Source organism: Rosa chinensis, chromosome 1 (genome assembly GCF_002994745.2).
Source record: "Rosa chinensis cultivar Old Blush chromosome 1, RchiOBHm-V2, whole genome shotgun sequence".
NCBI lineage: Eukaryota > Viridiplantae > Streptophyta > Magnoliopsida > Rosales > Rosaceae > Rosa > Rosa chinensis.
The window spans coordinates 17,007,590-17,031,608 of record NC_037088.1 but is presented as its reverse complement, the minus strand read 5'-3'; the positions used below and the strand labels follow the sequence as shown (position 1 = coordinate 17,031,608).

General features: G+C 38.1%; 2 protein-coding genes across 2 annotated transcripts; one reads left to right on the top strand and one right to left on the bottom strand.

Moving 5' to 3' along the window:
* Positions 1-7,623: 7,623 nt before the first annotated feature.
* LOC121053091 lies at positions 7,624-8,721 on the bottom strand. Its single transcript, XM_040519484.1, has 4 exons — positions 8,618-8,721; positions 8,038-8,496; positions 7,682-7,863; positions 7,624-7,630 (listed from the first exon to the last, which is right to left on the bottom strand). Exons 2-4 carry the CDS (start codon positions 8,491-8,493, stop codon positions 7,624-7,626), a joined length of 645 nt encoding a protein of 214 aa, XP_040375418.1. The 5' UTR covers positions 8,494-8,496; positions 8,618-8,721.
* Positions 8,722-10,274: 1,553 nt separating this feature from the next.
* On the top strand, positions 10,275-16,180 carry LOC112178834 (65-kDa microtubule-associated protein 5). The gene is made up of 10 exons (XM_024317072.2): positions 10,275-10,520; positions 10,600-11,052; positions 11,139-11,354; positions 12,190-12,345; positions 12,443-12,602; positions 12,709-12,860; positions 13,034-13,121; positions 15,140-15,213; positions 15,317-15,391; positions 15,728-16,180. The coding sequence occupies exons 1-10, from the start codon at positions 10,452-10,454 to the stop codon at positions 15,986-15,988; spliced, it is 1,704 nt and encodes a 567-aa protein (XP_024172840.1). The 5' UTR covers positions 10,275-10,451; the 3' UTR covers positions 15,989-16,180.
* The last annotated feature ends 7,839 nt before the right edge of the window (positions 16,181-24,019 follow it).

The following is a 24,019-nucleotide window of genomic DNA, read 5'->3' as shown; positions in this document are numbered from 1 at the left end:
CACCACGCAATCGCTTTTGAAAGTCATATTCCTATATTTGAAAGACAAGAAGGCAGACTGATATGTGAAACTCATGGATGATTAGCAGCACGAATACGATTCATCAATCTTAATTAAAATGATGACATATTCCTAGTTCAAGTACTACTATCTTTATTTATTATAACTTTAATAGTAAATCAATGAGTTTTTCTATTGGAACCTCCAAATTTACTCACTTGACCTCTTTGTTTTTTACACCTCCTATCAAATTTTTAAATACTAAAATTACTCACTAAAGTTCCTCAAATAACCTCACTCATAAACAAATTATTATCTTTAAAATAAAAAACTTAGTCATTTCAATGATTTAATTACTCTCTAAATCTTAACTACATATACATACCTTAATCAAACAACATGCATAAATTGTTTTTCCAATAAAATATAAAAAAATCAAACACAAGGTATTGAGTTTCGAAAATTAATTTCTAATCAATAAGAAAATAACATGAACTATTCTATGGTTTTTTTTTTTTTTTTGTATTTTAGCTGTTAAAGAAAATGAAGAAATCATTTTTTCTTAATGTTTATTTATTTTCTCTACTTTTTGTACCTCATGATTAATTATTAAAATATATATATTTTTTAACTGCTACTCTTTTTTGTTTTTGTTTTTTTTGCAAATATAATGGATAGACTTATATTCAGGTCATAAATTATAATAGGATTTATTTTATTTTCCCTCACCAATGCATGTTCAACATATATATCAATATATCATACATTTTTATGTCGCATTATCTTAATAATATTTTTAATTCTTATTAAATATATATGAATGCTTTAATGAGTATGTAGTGAAATTGAAAAATGAAAAATAGATAAGGAAAATAATAAAAAATACAATCTAATATTATTGAATTGGAAAGTCTACATAAAATAAATATAATATTTTTTTGGGTATAATTATTGTCCTTAATAGTCATTTTATAGTAGGTTATATATGTCATTTAATAATTCATAATAGAGTGAGGTCAAGTGAGTAGATTTGGAGGTCCCAATAGAAACACTCTAAATCAATACAGTTCCTTTGATTAAAATGATTTTTATTCCCTGATTAAATATTCATGGCTACAAGACTTGTTTTGTTCCAAGTTCTAACCATGAAATCATGGCATTGAGTTTGGGTCAGGATCAATGGACATATTAATTGATACAGTTGTTTACACTTTGTTTTCAACTTAGATCCATAATCTAACTGTAGCCAGACTTAGCACGATAAATTGAACAGGGTCCTCACAACCATAAAAAAAAAAAAAAAAAAAAAAAGACGCATTCAAGCAAAGACGAGCCATGTCATTATTATTTTTGTCCACAACTTTAGGTTCAAAATTAAATCACAATCACTCAATATGGTTCACTGGGCTAAACCTTTGATACCCAATGGTAATGCATGCATAAATAAATAAATAAAAAAGGTTCCATGACCTATTTCACCCAGTTTTCACTGCAGGTCAGATGTGCAACTTGAACACATATTGCAAAATCCATGCTTGTTTCCATTACCCAAGTAACCTCTTCTCTCGTCTATGGGATCAACATCTATTGTCATGCCACCATTGGTCATCATGTGACGAGCCTCACCAACCCTAGTGCTACACATTCCATCTACCGCATCTCCCCCTCGTTGCGACAAACAATCTGCCACCATTTCTCTTACATTTACCACCTCATTGCGAGGGTGATTGACACACTCAAGGACCAAATTTGCGCGGTGCTCATCTGAAACATACTGCATCCACGAACAGTGTATAAGTATATTTGTTTTGTATAATTAATAATACCTTATGCAACATTAGATTCTTGTTTAGAGGCCACTCACATCCTCATTCCATTGTGTGCCATAATGCTGCATGTTTCTTATTACAAACACACCACAGTCGAACGCGTTTCTTTGAACCGGGTGGTTGTGCTTATCCATGAATGGAAGATCAGTAAAATGAGGTAGCACTCCCATTTCCTCCCTAATATCATCACCAAAAACATTGTCTAGCATCTTCATCTGCGGAGATGGCAGCATCACATATTAGAAGCAGCTATTAACCATTTTGTTTTTGTAACAAAAAAGTATTTCTACCAATAATTCATTTTTGACTGATTAAGATATGTGTTTGCTGACAGCTCAATTCAATGTGACAATAGTTAACATAAACGTTATTGTTTAGTATTACCACCATTCTTGCAACTTCCTCACGGAATGAAGTCCTATCATCATCAGGTGCACTGTCAACTATTTCCCCAAATCTGAAGTCTTTGTGCACCACCAACAAATACCAATGCCCCTCAGATGTAGGATCGCGCAGAGGAATGTATATCTGCATAGAAGACACAATTTTAGCAAATGGGATTGAATAATGTTTCTTGTTCGATTGTGCCACCTCTTAAGATTTGAACTAAAAAACATGTTTGAATACCCTTCTGCACATCCTCAATTTCCCCTTGAATCTATCCAACATGCTAACGCGACAGGTGTGTTCAATCCATTCCATTCTGGTCATCTGAATATTTTTCAAATTAGAACTTGCCTACAATTTATACACGATGTTAGAACAAGGCCTCTAATGGAATAGTTAATTTAATCTGAAAATCATTGACAATTAAACTCCTTACACCAAAATAGGTTGGGAAGTACCAATCCCCAAACCCATCTTTATTAAGGTAGCTTGCAAACATGTTGATGACCTGCACATTCCGTTTTCCATTATCAGAGTTTAATATTAAACATAGGGGCTACCAAACTATTAATATTAAGCATGAACCCATGCATTCCTAATATACCATTCTAATGAAAAATATCTACCTAATCAAAAAATGGTAGTCCTAATAAGAAAATGTACGTTTTTGCATGCAATGATAATTGAATGGGAAATAGAGGACGTACATAGTCGCTCAAAAGTTGACTAGGCAGTAGGCATTGCATGTCGGCTCTTGATACAATCACTCCCCCATGTTTAGCTACTGTGACATTGTAATATCTGTTAATCAAAGCAAACATTGTTAAATATTACAATATATAATTTGAAAATTATATATAGCAATTGGTAATTGTACACACCTCATTTGAAGATTTGTAAGTGGCTTCTTACTAAACCCAATGAAAGTCAACAACTCGATGTCCTCCTTTGAAGTATTTGCTTTGACGTTGAATAGGCAACGAAGACCTTGTTCCTCTTGCTTTTCATCATCCTTCAGTTCCGCTCTTGTTTGCTTGCCATATGTTCTTCCTCGTGTTTTGAAAAGAGCCTTCCGTATATGCATTGACTGCACCCCGACAGCCCTTAGTTTCTTTTCCTTTATTGATCGCTTAGCCGGCTTCGGAGGACCATCTGGGCTAAATGAACATTTTGATTGGACTTTGAGCGGGGGATTCATCTTTCTAGCCATGCAAACCTACACATATGAATTATTCCATGAGAAATATATAAGTTGGCCACCAAGTCACGACCTTGTTTCTTCATGATATGATAAAATTATACAATGAAATTAATGCATGCCTAGGAAATGAGTTATATAAAGAATAAAGCATATGACCTCGTCTGGCAGGGGTTCATGCAAATTTTTTTGCCCTTCAATAGTCTTGATGGATCATTAGACTGTGCCTCTGAGCCTCTGAATTCATGCACATTAAGGTCGGCTCTGAACTTAAATTGATCTTGGCACTCCCCATGCTTGCCTTCATCTCGCTGTTCTAAATGAGCCAACACCTCTCCAACGATATGTTTAATTGTTGCCCCTTGGAATGAGCCTAGCATCCTCTCTATTCTCTCCATTGATTCTGTCAGCCGGCTTTCTTTTTGTTCCATATTAGAAACCCTTTTATGCAGGCCTTCTACACTCAACATTATTTGTTTTGCATCATATATTTTCCCATTTGCATCAGACTCCTTCCCATGGATTGTAGGATTTCTGCTCCAAACATTCTGGTTTGTGTTGGTGACTCCCCCCTTTTGTTCCACCCACCTAATCAATTTCTTCACTAAAGTAGTGTTGCATGCAGCGATTGGAGTGATTCCTTTGTCAACCCATCTGGATTCATTATCAACGACGTCAAAGTAAAAGTTTTGTAGGAATAACACACAAATTGCTTGGTTGCGGAACCCTTTCGATTGCATCGATATGACTAATTCCTGCATCTTATAGTAGCAGAACATTGCCCAATTCAGATCCTTTATCATGTTCGTCTCTACTAGAGTAGAAATCAATGACTGGTCCACTAAATCGGTTCCGTTGGGACATAAAATGCATGCGACCGCATAAAGTGCATAGGCTATCTTGAATATTTCATCAGGCTGTGTACTTTCCATGATACATTTCTTCAAACTTGCAGTGTAGTCCACCTTCTCCACCCCCCAATTGTTTCCTAATTAACCTAACAAGACTTTTGTTCGTATCTCCCATCTTCTGAATGTTTAATCCACCATCCTTTATGCCCATGACACGTGCAAAATCTGTGGGTCCAAAGGGTATTTCCTTGCCATGTATCAACACAATCTCATTTAGAGGATCAATACTATTAACCATCATCTTACATACCGTGTCAAATATTGTGGTGCATCCCAGGTGATGTAACTCCCCAAAGCCGATACTGGAGACGACATTTGCTTGGTCCATTGTCAGACCCCGAGTGGTTTCAATGAATTGCGTTGGCGTTAACATAAATGTACACACTTCTTCATCTTGTATTTCGTTCTTCTTCACTAGATTAATGGTGTCGCCCGTTGACATAGAATCTGATATTAATATTAGAGATATATTACTATCCTGCATGGCTCACAGTTTAATAATTCTTCTTCACCTGCTCTTTGTTGAAAGGAAAGCTGAGTTTGTATACTGAACTTTTAAAGCATGGGACTAACTGTGACGTGCTTACGTTTCCATAACTAATAGAAACTGATGAGGTATCTCATGGGATAACTATTCATTTTTGAATGATATTCGATAACGATGTATCTTATCTACTTCCAATATTTATTTCATGATTGATTTTTTATTTCATTTATTCCATTGATGGTGTTCCTTCTGTAGTTTGCTGGTTTAGCCTTGCCCAAAACACGCAGGGAACAGGGGAGCTAACCCGAAATAAACTAGGTTGGAGCATGTCCTGCATCATACAAGAGAATATGAGCAAAGGAGGAAGGTGGAAACTGAACCCAATCAGCTGGACACTTCCTCCTGCAGGCTAACAAGGCGGTGTGGTCTGCTGCCTGATTAGCTATTCTATTGGTCCAACCCCAGCTAAAAGAACCAAGATCAACTGTTCAAGCTCTGATACAAGTGAACCAGAAGAGTTCCTAGCCACAGCAGCTAGTCTTGTTCCTTCCAAAGTCCATGAAGCATCAGTATTTATTTTTATCTGGGAAGGCAAAGGAGGGGACCATTTTGGTTTGGGAGGGGGACGCAAAGACACTAACTGATTATCCATTTGAAGAGAAGGATCCATATACTGATCCAAAAACTCTGAAGATGCATTGAAAGAAAGAGAGGCCACTAAGAAAGAGAGGCCACTGATTATCAATAGCAGTAAGATACCAAGTGAGAGAATTCCAGTTAATTAAAGAGTCAACATGAAGTTGAACATCAACTGGTGTATGACGGATCAGATGCATACCAGGGAGATGTGGAATCCAATTAGAATGCCAAACTGGAACATGAAGGCCATTCCCAATTTGCCAAGCAACATTGCTAGTGAGAAGGTCCCTTCCATGAAGAAGACTTGACCATAGCCAAGGAGGTGAAGAAGGTCCCTTCCAATTCGTATAAGTTGTGTAAGATTTGTCGACTTTAGTTGGACAATGGGTTTGCTGCAAAGTTGCTACCTATATTGGTACACGCCACCAAATAAATAACCACCAACCAAACAAATTGTTGCCAAACAAACAAACAAAATTTACAAAGACTAGACCATGGAAACAAAAATAATACACAAGGATACCACAAAGTCTATGAAAACAGTAGCACTAGATAAATTGATAAAGTGATGCCAAAACTGAAAATATGACTACCACAACAACCAAACAAAAACAAAATAAAAACGACCCTGTTTTGGGTATGAGCTCTCACAATAAATTACTCAAACTGTCATTTAATTAATACTTAAGACCAAGATATAACCTAGACGTCCTTCGACACATGATCTCGCCGCTTACGGTGGCTACGAAACTTTCTTCCGGTTGGTGGAAGAGGAATTTTTTTGAATAGCTCACTTTCACCTATTGGCGGCATCGAAGCTCCTGCTGCTGCTCCAATCAATATTTGACGGTGTTCATTCCTTGGATGAAGAACAATTTCAAGTGCCAATCGAGTACGCTGGTCCTCCGAATGAAACTGACACCAAAGTACAAAAAGTAAATATTTAATCAGTCTATTGCATCAAAAAAGTCGTTAGGTAAGTTGCGGTACTAACCGTTGTTGACCACATGCCACGGTAGTACTGCATCTGCCTTATAACAAATACCCCACTCTCAGATTTTTGTTCATGTGTTGGGTTAAAGTCCGAAAAGTTAAGAGTGAATGATGGAAAATGATAAAATTTGGAGTTTGACCATGTTGTTTCAGTACCAAATACCTTCTGCAACATTGCCATCTGCCCACATTGATATCACATCATAATCATAGACAAAGAATGCAATTAATAAAAAGGCTCATTGTCTATGTGGAACTAACCACGTCTCTTGCATGATCCATTCACCTCTCACGTGACCTTATATCAGGGAAGCTGTCCAACACCTCTGCCTTTTTTTCAGGGAGGTGCATGACCAACAGAATCCAGTGCTCTTCCATATTGTCGTGCAAGGGAATGAATATCTACATCATAGTCCTCAATACGGTAAAGAATATACATTCAATAAAATTTCAAGTATAATGGAACTATGGTTGCAGAAATTTACCTTGGAGCATTGTTGGAGACGGCGATGAAACCTCTTAAGACCACACATCTCAATGGTTGATGTGAGCCACTTAGCATAGCTACATGATTCATCTTTTACCCTCGCTCGTTCCTGCGATATGAAATGATTTGTTAGCCAAACCATGTGGATGCAATAATTTTAAATTTTCAAGCAATGTTTTGGGCAACAGATGTTCATACCCCAAAAAAGGAAGGGAGAAACCAATGTTCTGACTCCGGCTCATTCAAATACGCCGCAGATATGTTTATGACCTAGTTATAATAAGTGGACATTAAATGAGTGTGAAAATAAATATCTAATCAATTATATGTACAATGGGAAATAGATGAGAGTCTAGCCTTGCAAGATAGTGGAGTTGCTGAAGAGAGACACTGAAATTCCTTTCTAGTAACGGCGTAGTCACCATAACTAGGCACTACTGCACTGCACGAATATTTAAGAGTGTTTAGTTAGGAATATAAATCTGAACCTATATTGATTAACTGAAGGCCCCTACTCCTACTTTCAGTATGATAACATGACCGGGTTCCAACATACACAGATGAACTTAGATATAGTATTATGCTATTAAATCCAATATTAGTTTGACAACAGTGGATAAAATTTCATGAATAAAGAGATAACCAGGTTCATATCAGACTAAACTACAATTACAATAACTTAGGAACATATATCAGAGCCTACAATTATAATGATAAGTAATTACACAAAATAATAGCATAATTTTTTACCTCCACTTGTCTTCTCCAATTCCATTCTTCCTAAATAAAAATTTCATAAGATGTGCATTCTCAGGTGTGATGAGACCGCTTATTGCAAGAATTGGGCCTTTGGGTTTACTCCTTTGTTGCTTCTGAGAACGAAGAGTCTTTTGTGGCTGCTGTTTAACCCTCGTAATGGGGTCAGGTTTGTGCTGTGTTCACCAACAAATAGAGTTTGCAAGTTAGAGCGGCGTTGATATGATGGCGGTGACAATATAATTTTCTAATAGTATCACATAATTTTAGTTGAAAAATAGCTTAAAAAGAATATAGCATTTTGTACATTAATCAGTTTATCAAGGGGGTGGGAGTGTTCACGAAGCTACCTCATCATGTATGAGTTCCTCATGGGGTCCCTCATCAGCATAGCCATCCAGCACTGGTGACTTGGTCAATTTTTTTAGTGGGTCTTGACTGCTTCTCCCATGTTCACCAAACAAATCCTCATCCATTTGCTCCACAAAGGTTGTACCAACAGTTCGACTCAACAGGTTATGAGTCTTATTGGCCTTTAAACTCACAATTTCGACAACCTCAGAAACAATTTCCTCAATACAATCACCATTCAATATTTCAAGCATCGCATGTTCTAAGTTAAATACATGTAATCTTAAATCCTCCAGCTTGGGTTCCATGCAATCAACTGTGTATGTCAACCTCCCAATTTCTGTTTCTAAACATGCGACATCCAAATTAGCCGAATCCACCAAATGTACCCCTTTTGGTCCTGAGTTGGACTCTTCAAAATTCTTCTGATTATGCTCCTCCATCATGAAGCCCATCACCTGTTCAGAAATTCTGGTGATACATTCTGGTAAAACTCTAATTCACTATTCAATATTTATGATACGCAGGAACAAATATAAACAAAAACAATTGACTATACAAAAATCACAGATGAATAACCTGCTAATGTTGTTCTGGTCCTGAAAGCGCAGCCCCAAAGATCAAATCGCCCAAAACCCAGTAACCCAAATAATGGAATCCTTCACAATTCCAGTGACTCGAACTCATTCGGATTTAATTTTCGCCAACTTGTGATTGTTGCCGACGACTATGCCATTGACATAGGATCACACCAGACCGACAGGCTGTCTTATGAGCGATGGCGAAGCCTAGAGGCGGTTCGCTTGAGTTGCTCAACCACCCATTAGCCCGATGCTCATGACGAAGTAGCCGGAAAGGGGAGGTTCTGATTCCGGGACGGCGTCGACTTCAAGAAAGAGGGGAATCGGCGGAAGGCACCGAAGTAGCCGGAAAGGGGAGGTCCTGATTCCGGAACGGCGTCGACTTCAAGAAAGAGGAGAATCGGCAGAAGGCACCGATGCTGAGGTTTAATCAGCTTGATTCGATCTCTCCTTCCTAATTTCTGTGTCTCCTCTTCTCATTTGGGTTCTAACCGTTCTATGCGGCTGCTGTCCATACTCTTATTTCTTTTTGTTTTAGGTTATCTCATATATCACATGCAAGGGTGAGTGTAGTAAAACAAGTTTTACTGCGACCTAGACGTTTTTTTGGCTTAGGATCCTAACAGTGCGTGTATTGCACGCATCGTTGAAGACCCTAGGTGAGCACCCACTTGAGTGGGTAGAAGAAGCTCCGTCGAACGATAACTTTAACTTAATTGAAGGCTTGAACTTTTGGGTTAGGTTTGGTAGATTTTATTTTAATTATTTTTTTAATTACAAAAGACAAACCTCATGACCAAAATCTCCTCTGAGACAACCAACACCTAATTGGTCAAAGTGAAAGAATAACCGTGTATTTGGTCAATTAGTTTCTGTATTGGATAGTTCGTCCAATAATTTATAGGAATCGTAAATAATAATAATTTAAAATATGGTTGATTTTTCTAAGAGTTAAGAGCATATTTAATTAGTAGACTCTCTATTTTGGCTCCTGATTTATTTTGGCGAGCATGTTTAGTTTTTTATATATTTTAGCAGCTACACCAGACTCTTAAGTGGCTCTCAATGATAACTTTTAGCTATCTCGCTCTTAAATATAGAGAGCGAGATGAGGCTCTCTATAATTTATAAAATTCATTTTTAGTTATTTTATGTAATTTTTAAATACATTTAAACTATGTAACATTCCTTTAAAAAATAATATAAATTCAAAACTAGCTATAATGAAAGCACTGATGCAGACGTATTTCTAAAGTGGCTAGCCAAAATGACTTTTTAGCTACTTTAGCTAAAATTTGACTCAAAAATGGCTACCATTGCTAAACATGTTCTAAAACAACTAATTTTAACTTGGCCCTATTGAAAATTTTCCTTAATTAATTATTGGAAATGAACTATTTTTTTTTTAGTTACATGGAGATGGAGGTCATGGGCCAGAATAAAAAACAAAAGAAAATTAGCTCAAAGAGCTGGGAATGTTCCTATTATAAGCACTCCCTGTCCCAACTTCAAAAGAAACTTCTAATAAACTATTAAAAAAAAGTTCTAAAAAATAGGGAAACAAAAAAATAAATAGGAATTTAGGGAAAAAAAAGAAAATCTGAAAAAGCATAGAGATGGTTTTGGCGCCAAAAAGACCGAGAAATCCGTACTTGCCTTTTAGAACTCTTAACATTATCCCACCGTGATAATTAGGGATCTACCAAATCCAACTACACACACAGAGAGACACACACACATTTCCCAAACCCAGATTCTAACGCACCCGACCCATTTCCTCTCTCCCCCAATTCTCTAGGGTTTTGCTGCGAAACGACGTCGCCTCCTTCACAATGTCGGCGGTGCCGCCGCCCGTTTCTCCCTCCCGCACCACCTGCGCTTCTCTCCTCCATGAACTACAGGTACACTCCTCCTCCGCCCCTCTCTTCTTTCCGCGCCCTCTAATTTTGAATCTCATCTTTGATTTTGGGGATTTCGCAGATCATTTGGGACGAAATTGGGGAGAGTGACAGTGAGAGGGACACCATGCTTCTCCAACTGGAGCAAGAATGCCTCGACATCTATCGGAAGAAGGTGGAAATGACGAGAAAGTACAGGGCTGATTTGCACAAGTCCTTAGCCGACGGCCAAGCTCAAATCGCCGCCATCGCCTCCGCTCTCGGAGAACCTAATTCGTTTCCAAGGGCAAGAGGGACCCTCAGGGACCAGATATCCGCCGTGAAGCCTGTTTTGGACGAACTGAGCTTGAAGAAGCAGGAAAGGGTGAGGGACTTTTCGGTAATTCAAACACAGATTGCGAGGATTTCGTCTGAAATAGCCGGGAACGGCCTGGCTAAGAATGCCGGTGAGGATGCCGGAGTGGAGGAGCGTGATTTGACTGTGAAGAGGTTGGGAGAGCTTAAGTCCCACCTTGACGAACTTCACAAAGAAAAGGTACTGAGTCTGTTCTGCTTAGTTAGTCAGAAATTTCGGTTCTTGTGTTTGTAATTGGGTTTTCACTTGATGTATTTTTGGTGCAGGCTTTACGTTTACAGAAGGTCAATAGTCATGTCAATACCATCCATGACCTCTCAGTTGTAATGTCCATTGATTTCTTTAGGACACTCGAAGAAGTCCACCCAAGCCTGAGTGATCAGTCCGCCGCTCATTCCAAGAGCATCAGCAATGACACTCTTGCTAGATTGACCGCACTGACCAACTCGCTGAAGCAAGAGAAACAGCAGAGACTGCAAAAGGTGACTCAATGTTGTACCTCTCTCTCTCTCTCTCATTAGCCCCTATTGCATGACTTTGCTGAATTAACCATTCTGGTATTGTGGAAACCAGCACTCGAGTATATTCTTTCTACTGCAGTTATATCAATGTCCTGATTTTGCTGTCATCAGTATCTTCCTGTAAACTTTTTAATTATTATCTTTTATTTGTTTTTTTCCCTCCAAAACCCAAGGTTTAGTTTGCTGGATTTGAAACATTACAAATATGTGTTAAATGGTGTTACTGCACCTATTTTTGTTGCCCTACATCATTGTTCATTGTGTCTGAAGCTGTTTAGGATATATAGACCCGGAGCTTTACTAATCACATTCCTTGTCAGCATTTGGTTTCTATCTTGTTGAAGTTGCAAGGGACCCCACAGATGCGATGAAATTCCATAGAGAATTGAAAGACTGTTGAAATCTACTACTCATAGTTTACCAAGAGATGTGAGCTTGGCCAATAAAATAGTATTTCACATGTCTAATTTTCTTCCCCTTTGCTTGGGATATAAAAGAGAAAAAAAAAGAAAATTTAGGCCAATTTCATAGTCATTTGAACTGTTTATCCTGAAATTAGTGACTAGGAACCTCATTTCACAAGTTATTAGTTAAATTAGTAGAACCTGGAATTTAAGCCTTCCATTATAAATGATGAAATTTTATATAATTGAGAATTTCATTTTAAAAGTTCTGATCTTGATACTTGTGGCTTGAATACTGTTGCGGAGCTGTCTGTTTCTATGGACAGTTTTCATTAGTTTTGTATACTTTCCATCTGTCAGTATTCCTCTTACTCGTATATCTTGTACTGTAGCTACAAGAGCTTGGAAGCAAGCTGATAGAAGTATGGAATCTCATGGAGACACCAACTGAGGAACGGAACAAATTTGACCATGTTACACGCTTAATTTCTTCCTCAGTTGATGAGCTGTCAAGGCATGGATGCCTTTCTCTAGATGTCATTGAGCAGGTGCAAATTACTATCTTTAATGTCCCATGTAATTTCTCATGCACACTAAAGAGCACTGTAATTTTAATTACTTGGTAATTTTAATGATTATTTCCAGACTGAGGCTGCAGTCGAGCGGTTGAATGTTTTGAAAGCCAGCAAGATGAAGGAGCTGGTCTTTAAGAGGCAAAATGAGCTCGAAGAAATTTATAGAGGAGTCCACATGGATGTAGATAGTGATGGAGCTAGACAGATTCTCAGCAGCCTCATAGATTCTGGTTCTAAAACTACTCTATTTTCAGGCATCTTATATATTTAACAATGATTTTCTAATTTATTTGTTGAACCTGCCCTTGAGACTATGTTGTGGATATATCTTAACAGGTAATGTTAATTTGTCTGATCTGCTTTCAAGCATGGATGATCAGATTGTAAAGGCAAAAGAGCAAGCTTTAAGCAGAAAGGATATTTTGGATAAGGTAGAGAAATGCAAATTTGCATTTGAGGAGGATAAGTGGCTTGATGAGTATGAAAAGGTAAAAATATTTGAGAAAGTGTTACAATTTAATATTTTTAGTTTGGTACATCTATTTGTTTCCTCTGACTTATGAAGCATTAGCTGTTATCTTACTCTGGAAACCTTTATATTTGAAACTTTTAGTTTCTCTCCTTTTAATTATTTCAAATATCCGCTTTCTTTTCCTTCCAGGATGAAAATCGATATAGTGCAGGAAGAGGAGCACACAAAAATTTGAAGCGTGCTGAGAAAGCCCGGATTTTGGTTGGAAAAATACCATGTAAGCTTGTAATCATCCATATGACTAATTCTTATCTAGTTATATAACAGTAATGCCTTTTCTGTTTTCCAGATGTTCCTTGTCCCTTTATTTTGTGAGTTATAATTGTGTTGATAATTTCTTTTGGTCATAAAAATAGTTAGGTTTTATATAATGCTAGTCATTGATTGGTACTAGAGTATGCCATTTTAGATGTATATTATCAGATAACTCCATATGTCGCCTGATTGGGGAACTTGTATATTTCTCTTATATTGATATATTGGTATTTCTTACTGCAGACTTAGGGTTTTACTGTTTCATTGATGTATAACAGAACTTGTATTACTCTTCATGTCCATAGTCTAGGTATGTTGTGTATTCACAAGAATTTGTTTGTTCTGATGACTTTGGAATAACTGATAAGTATATACATAGAACTATTGATCAGCATACTCATTTACATGTGTGACCTGGGGCAGAGAAGCAAATTCCTGAAAAACTGATAACTGGAATAACTGACAATTATCTACATGCTTTCTGGTTGTCAGTTCTGACTGGAAATATATGTTAGGATGAAAGTATGAAGCCATTATTGACTCCATTCGTAATATATTGTAAATGGGAAAGGGATATGCTTACAGTGCATGTTGGAGAATTGTCTCCTTGGTTGACTTTATACTTCTTGAAAATTCAAGTTCTACGTAAGTTAACCTTTTTGTCCAATGAAACTATCACTGTATGTACTGAGTAGGAAGCAATGTCCAATCCCTACCTTTTCTAGAAAAGTACTCTTCAATTTTTTTTAATTGTAAAGTACCAACCACAGGAACCGCACATTATTTATGACTGTTTTCCCATCCATTGAAGCATCCGTTGAAGAAGCGTGTCATGCTTCTAGGACCTATTGAATTCTAAGGCTGAAGCATAGAGGGCTATGAGCTTATAGAGTAAAAAATGTTTTGCCAAACATCATTTGGTTAAGACATGAGATGATACCATGAAATGTAATATAAAAAATTACATGTATGGGCTAAAAGCCTAAAACACTGGTAGTACTTGAAAATTGCTTGGAGAAGCAAATGAAGAGATGGCAGTTGGTGTATGGAGGCTGCATTCCATTTACTTAGATCTTTAGTTTAGAAGCTGTGTTAAAATGACAGGAAATACCCAGCCATGGGTATCTAAGGGAAACAGACCCCTTAACCTCTGGATCCTTCCCACTTTAAACCCTAATTTTCAGAACTTGATGATTCCCTTTTGTATCTGGTCTCCTTTTCTGAGATGGACTAGGCTGAGTGATTGACTAACTTCGAGTGTGTCTTTCATTTATGCCGTCAGAACTCATAACCAATTAGTAGATGCATTATTGAGTGTGCAATGAGTTTTGGGTTATTGTTGTATTCTTGGTACAAAGAGATGCTAGGAATACTTGCCTGTAATAGATTTTCCTAAGTTTTCAGTGAATTGATGTGGCTGGAAATTAAAGGAATGTTAATGTTTACACTGAAAAATGTTAAGAGTTCTCTATGGCTTATTTACTTAGTTTGTTGGGAGGGGACGTAAGCTTAAAGTACAACTTTTTCATAAACATTTAATACAATTACACACACACGCACGCACACACCAGTGCAGTTCCTGAAATTCTTGGGATGGCCATGCTCCTAGGCCTAACATCCCACTTTTGCAAGCTGCAATAGATTCCACAGCTTGTAAAAGTTAAATACTTAAATGTAATGTGGAGTATGATGAATGAACATAATTGATTAGAAGTGAGAGGATTTTTGGTGGAGCATAGAAAAGTTTTAAGAGGCACTTCTATCTGGAAAATCTGAATAGCTCATTATACCTTCTCCTGTGTGTGATAGTGTGTTGCCTTCTTCAAAGTGTATGATCTAATTTCATGTAACTGAAAGTGTGTTGAACAGAAAGTCAAATGGACCCATCATTGCCCAGTTCTTGCATTGTGTTTTTATTATATGTATCTATTGATTAGTAAAGATTGAAATTTTCTCAACTACAAAAACTCTTCTGTCTAGCTATCATTGAAAGTCTGACTGCCAGAGTTAAAGCATGGGAGAGCGAGAAAGGAGTCCCTTTCTTATACGACAAGGTGATCCTATATGGTTTACTAGATGCTTTTATTGTTATCTCTTTTTTTGTTTAATTTTCTTGTTCTCAGTCCTCTGATGAATACAAAGTTTTGTGAATTCCAGGTTCCCCTTTTACATATCATGGAGGAGTACGCTGCACAACGGCAGGAGAGAGAGGAGGAAAAACGTAAATCTCGGGTAAGCTTGGACTTGCTACTTTTGTCTCTCCCTTTTGCTGATATGCGGATGAAACAATTAGATCAAGTCTTTTCATTGCCTGTGTTGTTTTAATTGCTTAGCGCAACCATTGCATGTGGGAAGTTTATATAATCTCATTTATCTGTAACAACTTGGTGATTTTAGGCCCTCCATCCGAGAATCATCTTCTATAATCTTGATATTTAATTCCTCTGATGATCTTGATGATCCTTATTCGTTGTTATTTTTGCTGCTCTCTCTGATAATGCAACGTAATTTGACCTCCAAAGATAAATTTAGCAGAAAATTAATTGGCCTCTGGTTGAATCTTTACAGGAGCAAAAACGTCTGCAAGAACAACATGCGACCGAACAGGAGGCACTATTTGGTTCAAGGCCCTCTACAAAGAAGCCATTGGGACAAAGCACCAATGCCAATACCATGATTGGGACCCCAATTAGTCGTCGTACAAGTACCCCTTCGGGCCGTCATGGAGTGTCAGCTGCAAAAGAACGCAGAGAAAGTGGGAGGGCCAACATAACAACTGTTAACTATGTTGCTCTTCCAAAGGATGATTCTGTTGCTCGGAGAAATTGAGGCTTCTCTCTGCCTTGAAAATAGCTTGTAGTGATGATTCTCACTTAACGCATGTGAAAATGGCCACATGTTATGTTCATTGAGGTTCACTAGTTTACGTGTTGAAACATACAGTAAAGATGACCGTTTCTCTATATGATTAGAATGTAAATGATTTGGTGAAAGGGTTGAAAGGAATTGAGTCACCACCTATATAGTATCTTTTAGGAGAGCTAAAAGAATTTCACTTTGATTTTGAATAAAACAACTTGCAGTTTATCAGGTAATATTAATTTTGATGCGTGAAGGTGAAGGTGAAAGACTTGGATACGTGGGGGAATGTCAGCGACATTATGGGTCTGTGGCGTGTGTGGGTGGAGTCAAAGAGGTCTCTGCCGTAACGACTAACGACAGACCTGGACTACAATGATATTCATGGACGCCAAGAATCAAAGGTAGATTTTGACTTGCTCTAGCTGCATGGGAGCGTGTTTCGATTCGTTTGGTAATGATGTTTGCTCGATGTTTCTGGAAATTATGTTGTACAATGTTTTAAAACACTAATACATAATTTGAGATATTCTGGAGACAGCCTCATTAAAACATGGGTAACATGAAGCGTAAAATACACATCGAATAATAATGATATATTTTTTTTATATATTTTTTTAGTTTGAACAATATAGTTGACAAATTGACTATTTATTGTCACCAAAGTGCATACAAATTAAATTAGAGTCAATCCAACTGCATAAACAAGGGATTGACATCATGGTTTGGGTAAAGGAGATAGGAGAATGAGAAAGTTGTTGTCTTTTGTTTAAAATGGATTGACCAAAACGAAGTTATTTTGGTCATTAAAGAAAATAAATTTTAAATGTAGCATAAGACGTAAATGTGTGAAAAACATAGCTCAAGGCGTGAAAGGCTTACACATTTTAAGCCTTGAGGCTTTTTTTTTAATCCAACAAAGTCAACCCTTTATTGAATAGAAGCATGCTTACATGGTATTAAAATCTGCTATAATAGCAGCTAGAAGAAAATCAGGAGCAGAAAAATAAAATTGAACATCTCTAAGAGAAGAAGCACGAGTAGCTAACTGATGCGCTACCATATTCCCTTTTCAACCTACATAATTCTCCTTAAGCCAGGCTGATTGGCTGAACACCCAACAGAACCCCAACTCCTCATAATTAATCCTTCCCAACGCATGATGGAACTATGAGTATTTTACAAATTCCAGTCCACCTGTCCGGGTATGATGATGGAACGCTCCATCCACATTTATTTTCAAAAAACCTTCATGAGGTGCAGCCCAACGCACAACCCTTGAACTAGCAACTCTTCTTCGGACCTGCTTCACATTATGGAATCTAAACCCCTGTAGTCTTGAAGACAGACCCAACTTCACATCACGAGCCTCACTTCTTTTTTGATTCCAGACCCGCTCATTCCTTTCCTTCCGTATTCCCCAAAGCAAGAATAAAAGCTCTCCAAACTGAGTCAAAGACAAATCTTGGGCACACCGATTTAACCAATAGCAATGGCGGAACCACTGTTCCGTCTGCAGGGGTTCGGAACCCCCCCCCCCCCCCCCCCCCAAATGATAAATTATATATTAAATATATAAATTTAAGGGATAGTTTTTAAGAGACTGTGAGGGACAACTGAATCTGACGGTTGAAAATAAATGCACAATTTTAAGTTGTTATAATTTATGCTTTTATATTTAATACATGTGGTTGAGATATATTTGTCCCTCACAGTCCCTTAAAACTGTCATTTAGGTGAGCAAATATGTAAATAGTAATACAAGAGATAGAAATGTTAATTAAATCTCATAATTATTTACTTACTAAAAAATATTTTTCATTAAGTATTTACTAAAATTTAAAGAATTCTATTAGGGGGAGATTAAATCTATATAGGAAACAAATAAAAAATGTATAAAGAATGGACGTCACATGAACCTTAAGTGTTAAGAGGACATTAATTTTTTTTATATATATCTTCATTATTGTAAAAGTAAATTGAGAATTGGAATTGGTCTACTCATTTAATTTCATAGCCTCTTTATATAGGGGGATAATTACAATGAAAAGATCAATTACAATGATGACATTAAATATTGATTGGTCCATAATCCTTGCTGATTGATGGTAATTGCTAATTCCTTGATTCCATCTTTGTCAATCACTTTGACGAAGACACATAATGTGTTTTTCCCAAGGACCAAAATATTGAATATCGAGGAAATTTTGACTGTCCAAAAAATGGATATTTCGATGGAAATATCGAGAAATATCGATATTTGTAAAAGTAAAAATGGATTGGAATGGTCTACTCATTTCATTTCATAACCCCTTTATATAGGGAGAGAATTACAATGGAAAGAACAATTACAATGATGACATTAACTACTGATTGGTTCGTAATCCATGCTGATTGATGTTAATCGGTAATTGCTTGATTCCCTCTCCGTCAATCACTTTGACGAAGGCACACAATATGTTTTTCCTTTAACACTCCCCCTTGTGCCAAGTCAAAGACGAAATGGTGCATGAGTTGTTGCCTCACTAAAAACCTTGCCAAGTAACAATAAAAACCTTGTGGGACAAAAATACACCTTGGTCGAAGGAAAAGAGCACAACGCACCTTTTACATTTGAGTATGACATGTGTGTGTTAGACTCCCCCTGACGTCTACACCTCCCCCTGATACTTACATTAATCTAGGGAGCTTGGAAAGTCTTCGTATTCCTATGCTTTTCACATGTTTCTCAAATGTGTCATTAGGCAATGATTTGGTGAACAAATCTGCCACATTCTCCTCAGACCTTACTTGATTCATTTGAATCTTGAGGAGAGTCTGTTGTTGCTGATTGTAGGAAAACTTTGGCGATATGTGTTTTGTGTTATCACCCTTAATATAACCTAGCTTCATCTGTTCGATGCAAGCTGCATTGTGTTCGTAAATGCAAGTAGGCTCTTCAGTGGTAGAACTCAAACCACTAGTCCCTCGAATATGTGCAATGATAGTTCTTAACCATACACACTCAAGAACCGCCTCATGTAGAACAATGATCTCTGAGTGGTTCGAGGAGGTAGCCACAAAGGTTTGCTTGGTTGATCTCCAAGATATCGCTGTGTTCCCATTGGTAAATACATAACCAGTTTGGGAACGATATGTGGGTCAGATACGTATCCAGCATCAGCAAAACTGACCAAAAAGTCATTTGGCGTTTTAGTATAGTAAGTGGCGTTTTCGCCATCAACATTTCCTTTAGGGATTGCAGTTCCATCTGCGGTCCCTCTTGTCTCTCTATAGGGAAAGAACAGTCCCAAGTCAATGGTTCCTTTTAGGTATCGAAAATGTTCTTGATACCATTCCAGTGACGCTGTGTTGGCGCTGAGCTAAATCTAGCTAACAAGTTCACTAAGAATGTAATGTCTGGTCGAGTAAATTGGACTAAGTACAATAATGCGCCTATTGCACTTAGATAGGGAATTTCAGCTCCCAATACTTGTTCGTCATCTTCCTTTGGATGAAATGGATCTTTCCTTGCATCCAAACTTCGACCGATCATGGGAGTGCTAGCAGGATGTGCTTTGTCCATATTATATCGCCTGACTTTTGGACATATGCAGACTGGTGGATTAATATTCCACAAACTCGGTGTTCTAGTTCAAGACCTAGATAGAATCGAGTTTTCCCAAGATCCTTCATCTCAAATTCGAATTTCAAGTAGCTCGCGGTTTCTCTTATTTCATCAAGAGTACCAGTTATGACATATACTACTACAATTTGCAAATCCGGAACTTGTTTTCTTTATGAATACGCAGAGGCATAATTCATCGTTCTTATATCACTTCCCAATCAAGTAGTCACTTAGACGGGTATACCACATCCGTCTGGATTGTTTCAATCCGTAAAGTGAGCGTTTCAACTTAATTGCAAACACACTCTATGGTTTAGAGTCACTTGACTTGGGTAATGTAAGGCCATTAGGCACTTTTCATATATATCTCTGAATCTAGATCCCCATAGAGATCATGCAGTAACCACATCCATGAGCTGCATTTCCAGTCCTTCAGAAATTACTAAGCTAACTAAGTAGCGGAACGTTATAACTTCCATTACAGGAGAGTATGTCTCCTCGTAGTCAATTCCTGGGTGTTGTGAGAAACCTTGCGCCACAAGGCGAGCCTTGTACCTCAGGACTTCATTCTTCTCATTACGCTTTCTAACAAAGACTCATTTATGTCCTACAGGCTTTACACTTGGTGGGGTTAGCACTACCTGACCAAATACCTGTCTCTTTGTCAGAGAATCTAATTCTACCTGGATTGATTCTTTCCATTTAGGCCAATCTGCTCTTTGTTGACATTTTTCAACAGAGCGTGGTTCGATATCATCGTGCTCTATGATTCCTTGAGCAACAGTATATATCATCAATGTGTATGGAAGATCTTTCTATCAACTTATACGTACTCTCGTAATCCTTTGAGATTTCTTTGTTCTCTAGAATCATTTCAAACATCGGAGCGTCCTCCAGTATTGATTCATGGACATAACTATAATCAGAGACAATCTCATGAGAGGGATTCTATACATTGATGATTGGTTTGTGCCTTACTCACTCTCTTCTTCCTTGGGTGAGTGTCAATCGAACCAAGTGACCTTCCCCTCTTCCTTAGGGAGCCACGGCCTCAACCACACCTCCACTAAGTGCGGTTGCAGTGCCTCTATTTGTTGCACTGTGCCCCTTGTTGGGGACTTCTAACCTTGCAGGCACATTTGCAGCTGGTATATGTGATCTCGTCACTTTTACGATATCAGTAAACGCATCAGGCATCGAATCTGCTACGTTCTGAAGATCGATTATTCTTTTCACTTCACTTTCACTTTATGAAGTGCGGGGATCAAGATGAGACAGAGTGGGGACAAACCACGACAATTCCTGTCGTTCCCTTGGAAAATCCTTTTTCCTATCTCCCCCTAACGACGGGAAGACTGTCTCATCAAAGTGACAATCCGCAAATCTAGCAGTAGAGAGATCGCCTGTCAAGGGTTCCAAATAGTGGATAATTGTTGGGGATTCATATCCAACATAAATACTTAATCGTCTCTGTGGACATATACGAATCTAGTGTTACTCCTAGCATTAGAACCCTAACCTATTCATTTAGTTGCGCACCTAAAAAAACAAGCAAAGATTCATCTTGTAGACACAGTGAAACAAACACTCAATTGATAATATAGAAAACCAAAAACTGAACTGTCATCAATATGAATTGAACATGTTTGGGGCTTTGAAATTGCCCCTAGCTACAAAAGTATTTAGCTAGACATAGTCATGAACAAAACAAAAACTAGAAGAAAGGAATAGGAGGAGATTGTCACGCCCCTGATTTTACACACATGAGAATCGATATATATAATCCCATAATTATACATGCGTGAATGTTCAGTCATCAATACAAATACCTGGAACATCTTTCCATTAAAACAAGTACATAATGATGCCCTGAAACCATCTGAGTTAATATGCACTCGCTCCATAGAGTCATATATTACACAAATTTACGAATTAAGTTGTCATTACAAAATAAAGCGTAAATGCTCCTCAGAGCTTACTACATAGTGGAAGTCATAACAATGGCAAAGCCAACAAAATTTGCTTCCTACCCGTTCAGCTGCCAACAAGCTACCTCTGCTTCAGCCACGATTTTCCTGACCTGCAGGATTAACCCCTACACCTAAAGAATGATGCACCGGGTTTCCACACAACAAAACCCGGTAAGCTTATGAAAGCTCGTATGAGTAACTCATGAACATCAATCAACAACTCACATCAATCTACTTAAGGAAACATGCAGCCATAATTCCTTCTAACATTCCATATCCTTTCCAAAGAAAGGACAACATGAGTCACCGCTATGACCATGCTCTATTTGCTAACTTAACCATCAAGTAGCAATTCAAGTCTCATCTAGACAATTAAAGGAGAATGCCGTCGGAACTCTCCTTTAAGCTGCATACCTATGAGTCTCAAGCAACCTCGACCGTTACTCCCATAAGCTATCATGGCAGATAAACTAGAATTCTATTGAAATTGTAACCACTCGTCCTGCCAAGGACGTGATTACCTATTTCCAGCCTTGATCACCATCTGCGATCTATCACCATCTGTGACATATGATTTCAGACTCCGTCTGGTCATGAAATCAACATCAAGGTAGCCATCTGCAACCTGTCACCATCTGTGACGTATGATCTTTAGACCCCATCTGGTCTCAGCTCAACCATTGATCACCATCTATCACCATCTGTGACTCATGATTTTCAGACCCCATCTGGTCATGAAATCAACCATCAAGGTCACCGTCTGCAACCTGTCACTATCTATGATCTATCACCATCTGTGACTTAAGATCTTCTTAGACCCTATCTGGTCTTAAGGTCAACGTTAAGTAAGTCACATCTGACTTAAAAACGTCATAACATGTAGTTTCGGTTTTCCTAATCCCTGCTCACCATCTGTGACCCTTGATACTAAAACCAATACATCTAAAATGAGTCACGCTTGACTCAAAAAGTAACATCAAGCTCAATACTTTCCAAACAATAGAAAACATCTTTTTCTATAATATCGTCTCCTGAAAAGTTGCATTTAACAATAATATGAACACCATCATGCATATTATTATTCATCACAATCATTCACAAGGATATATATATTTCATCTAAACATATATATGTAGTCATTCGCTCAGGAATGCCTACTAATACCAACTATAATTTGCAGTTAATTAATTAACGCCAAAACAATAATGGTACTTCTGTTCATAAAGATCCTTGTGAGATTTACTCACCTCGAAACTCCTGCTGCGTCTTCAACAAAACACACAGCCGCCAATTCACAAATAATCGTCCACTGTACTTCGTCAAGTACCTATTCACATACGTTTCCAATTTAGTGACGATTAACATTTGATTTAAGTTCGAAACCCTCTGTTTTGAACTAAAACCCACAAAGTGGCGCCAATCGAGGCAAAACCACATCCGAGACCTCCCAAGGTCTCCGGAATACGCCCACGATCGATGTGACCAAACCACAAGTCGATCGGACGCTCGAATCCTCACGGATCGAATAAATCGATCGGTATGAAACTGTAAAAATCATAACAATTTCATACGAACTCCAAAATTTGCATATTATATATCGAAACGCTCGTATCAACGACTAGAACATATATAATACCACAAATAGTCCCATACATGGCCGAACAACCGCCGGAACGCCGCCACAAGTGGTGGCGCACCGCCGCCGGCCAAAACTCAATATTTCACAAAACTCCCAACATCAAAAAGCTTCATCTAAGCATGCTTGTGAACTTTCACAATGGATCGAAGTCAGAAAACAAGCCTAAGGGATCAAAAACTACCTCACAAGCCGTGAACAGTGATCCCAACTGAGTTAATCGAAGTTTCACGTGAATCGATCCAAACAACCACCAAGGATCGATCGGCGAGGCTGCTCTGAGCCCAACCAAGAAAACTAGAAGCCTTGCCGACGTCGGAATAAGGATTTCCGGCCGGGTCCGATTTCTTCAATCTGTGCTGCCTTTAACTGCCACCGAGACTGAGAATCGTCGTAAGAGACCACCACAGAGACAACCGGAGCAAGGAGGCGAATCGTTCTGGGTTGGTTTCACCGGAAGAGGTCGCCGGAGATGCGAGTTCCGACCGGGTCCGAATACCGGGTCCGGGTCGGGTCAGTCGAAGATTTTCGTTTCTGAAGGCGCGGACGAGAGAGAAGAGAGAGAGAGTATGGTTTCCGGAAAAGGAAAGTGGAAAAATGAATATATTTTTCTGATTTTTCCTATATATACTAAAATGGAAACTTCTTTCCATAGCCATAACTTCCTCACACGAACTCCGATTTACGCGTTCCGCATGTCCACGAACTCGTATCAACGCGCTCTACAACTTTCGTGAATGAAGTTTTCCGAGAATCCCAACATATAAAAAGTCAAACTTCACATGACC

Bases quoted from the DNA above. Each gene is read 5' to 3' on its own strand.
- LOC121053091 (XM_040519484.1), bottom strand. From the start codon at position 8,493: ATGGGCTTCATGATGGAGGAGCATAATCAGAAGAATTTTGAAGAGTCC. The intron at 7,864-8,037 runs GTAGCTTCGTGA...TGGTGAACACAG, and splicing joins AGGAACTCATACATGATGAG to CACAAACCTGACCCCATTAC.
- LOC112178834 (XM_024317072.2), top strand. From the start codon at position 10,452: ATGTCGGCGGTGCCGCCGCCCGTTTCTCCCTCCCGCACCACCTGCGCT. The intron at 12,603-12,708 runs GTTCTAAAACTA...ATATCTTAACAG, and splicing joins CAGCAGCCTCATAGATTCTG to GTAATGTTAATTTGTCTGAT. The intron at 12,861-13,033 runs GTAAAAATATTT...TTTTCCTTCCAG, and splicing joins GGCTTGATGAGTATGAAAAG to GATGAAAATCGATATAGTGC.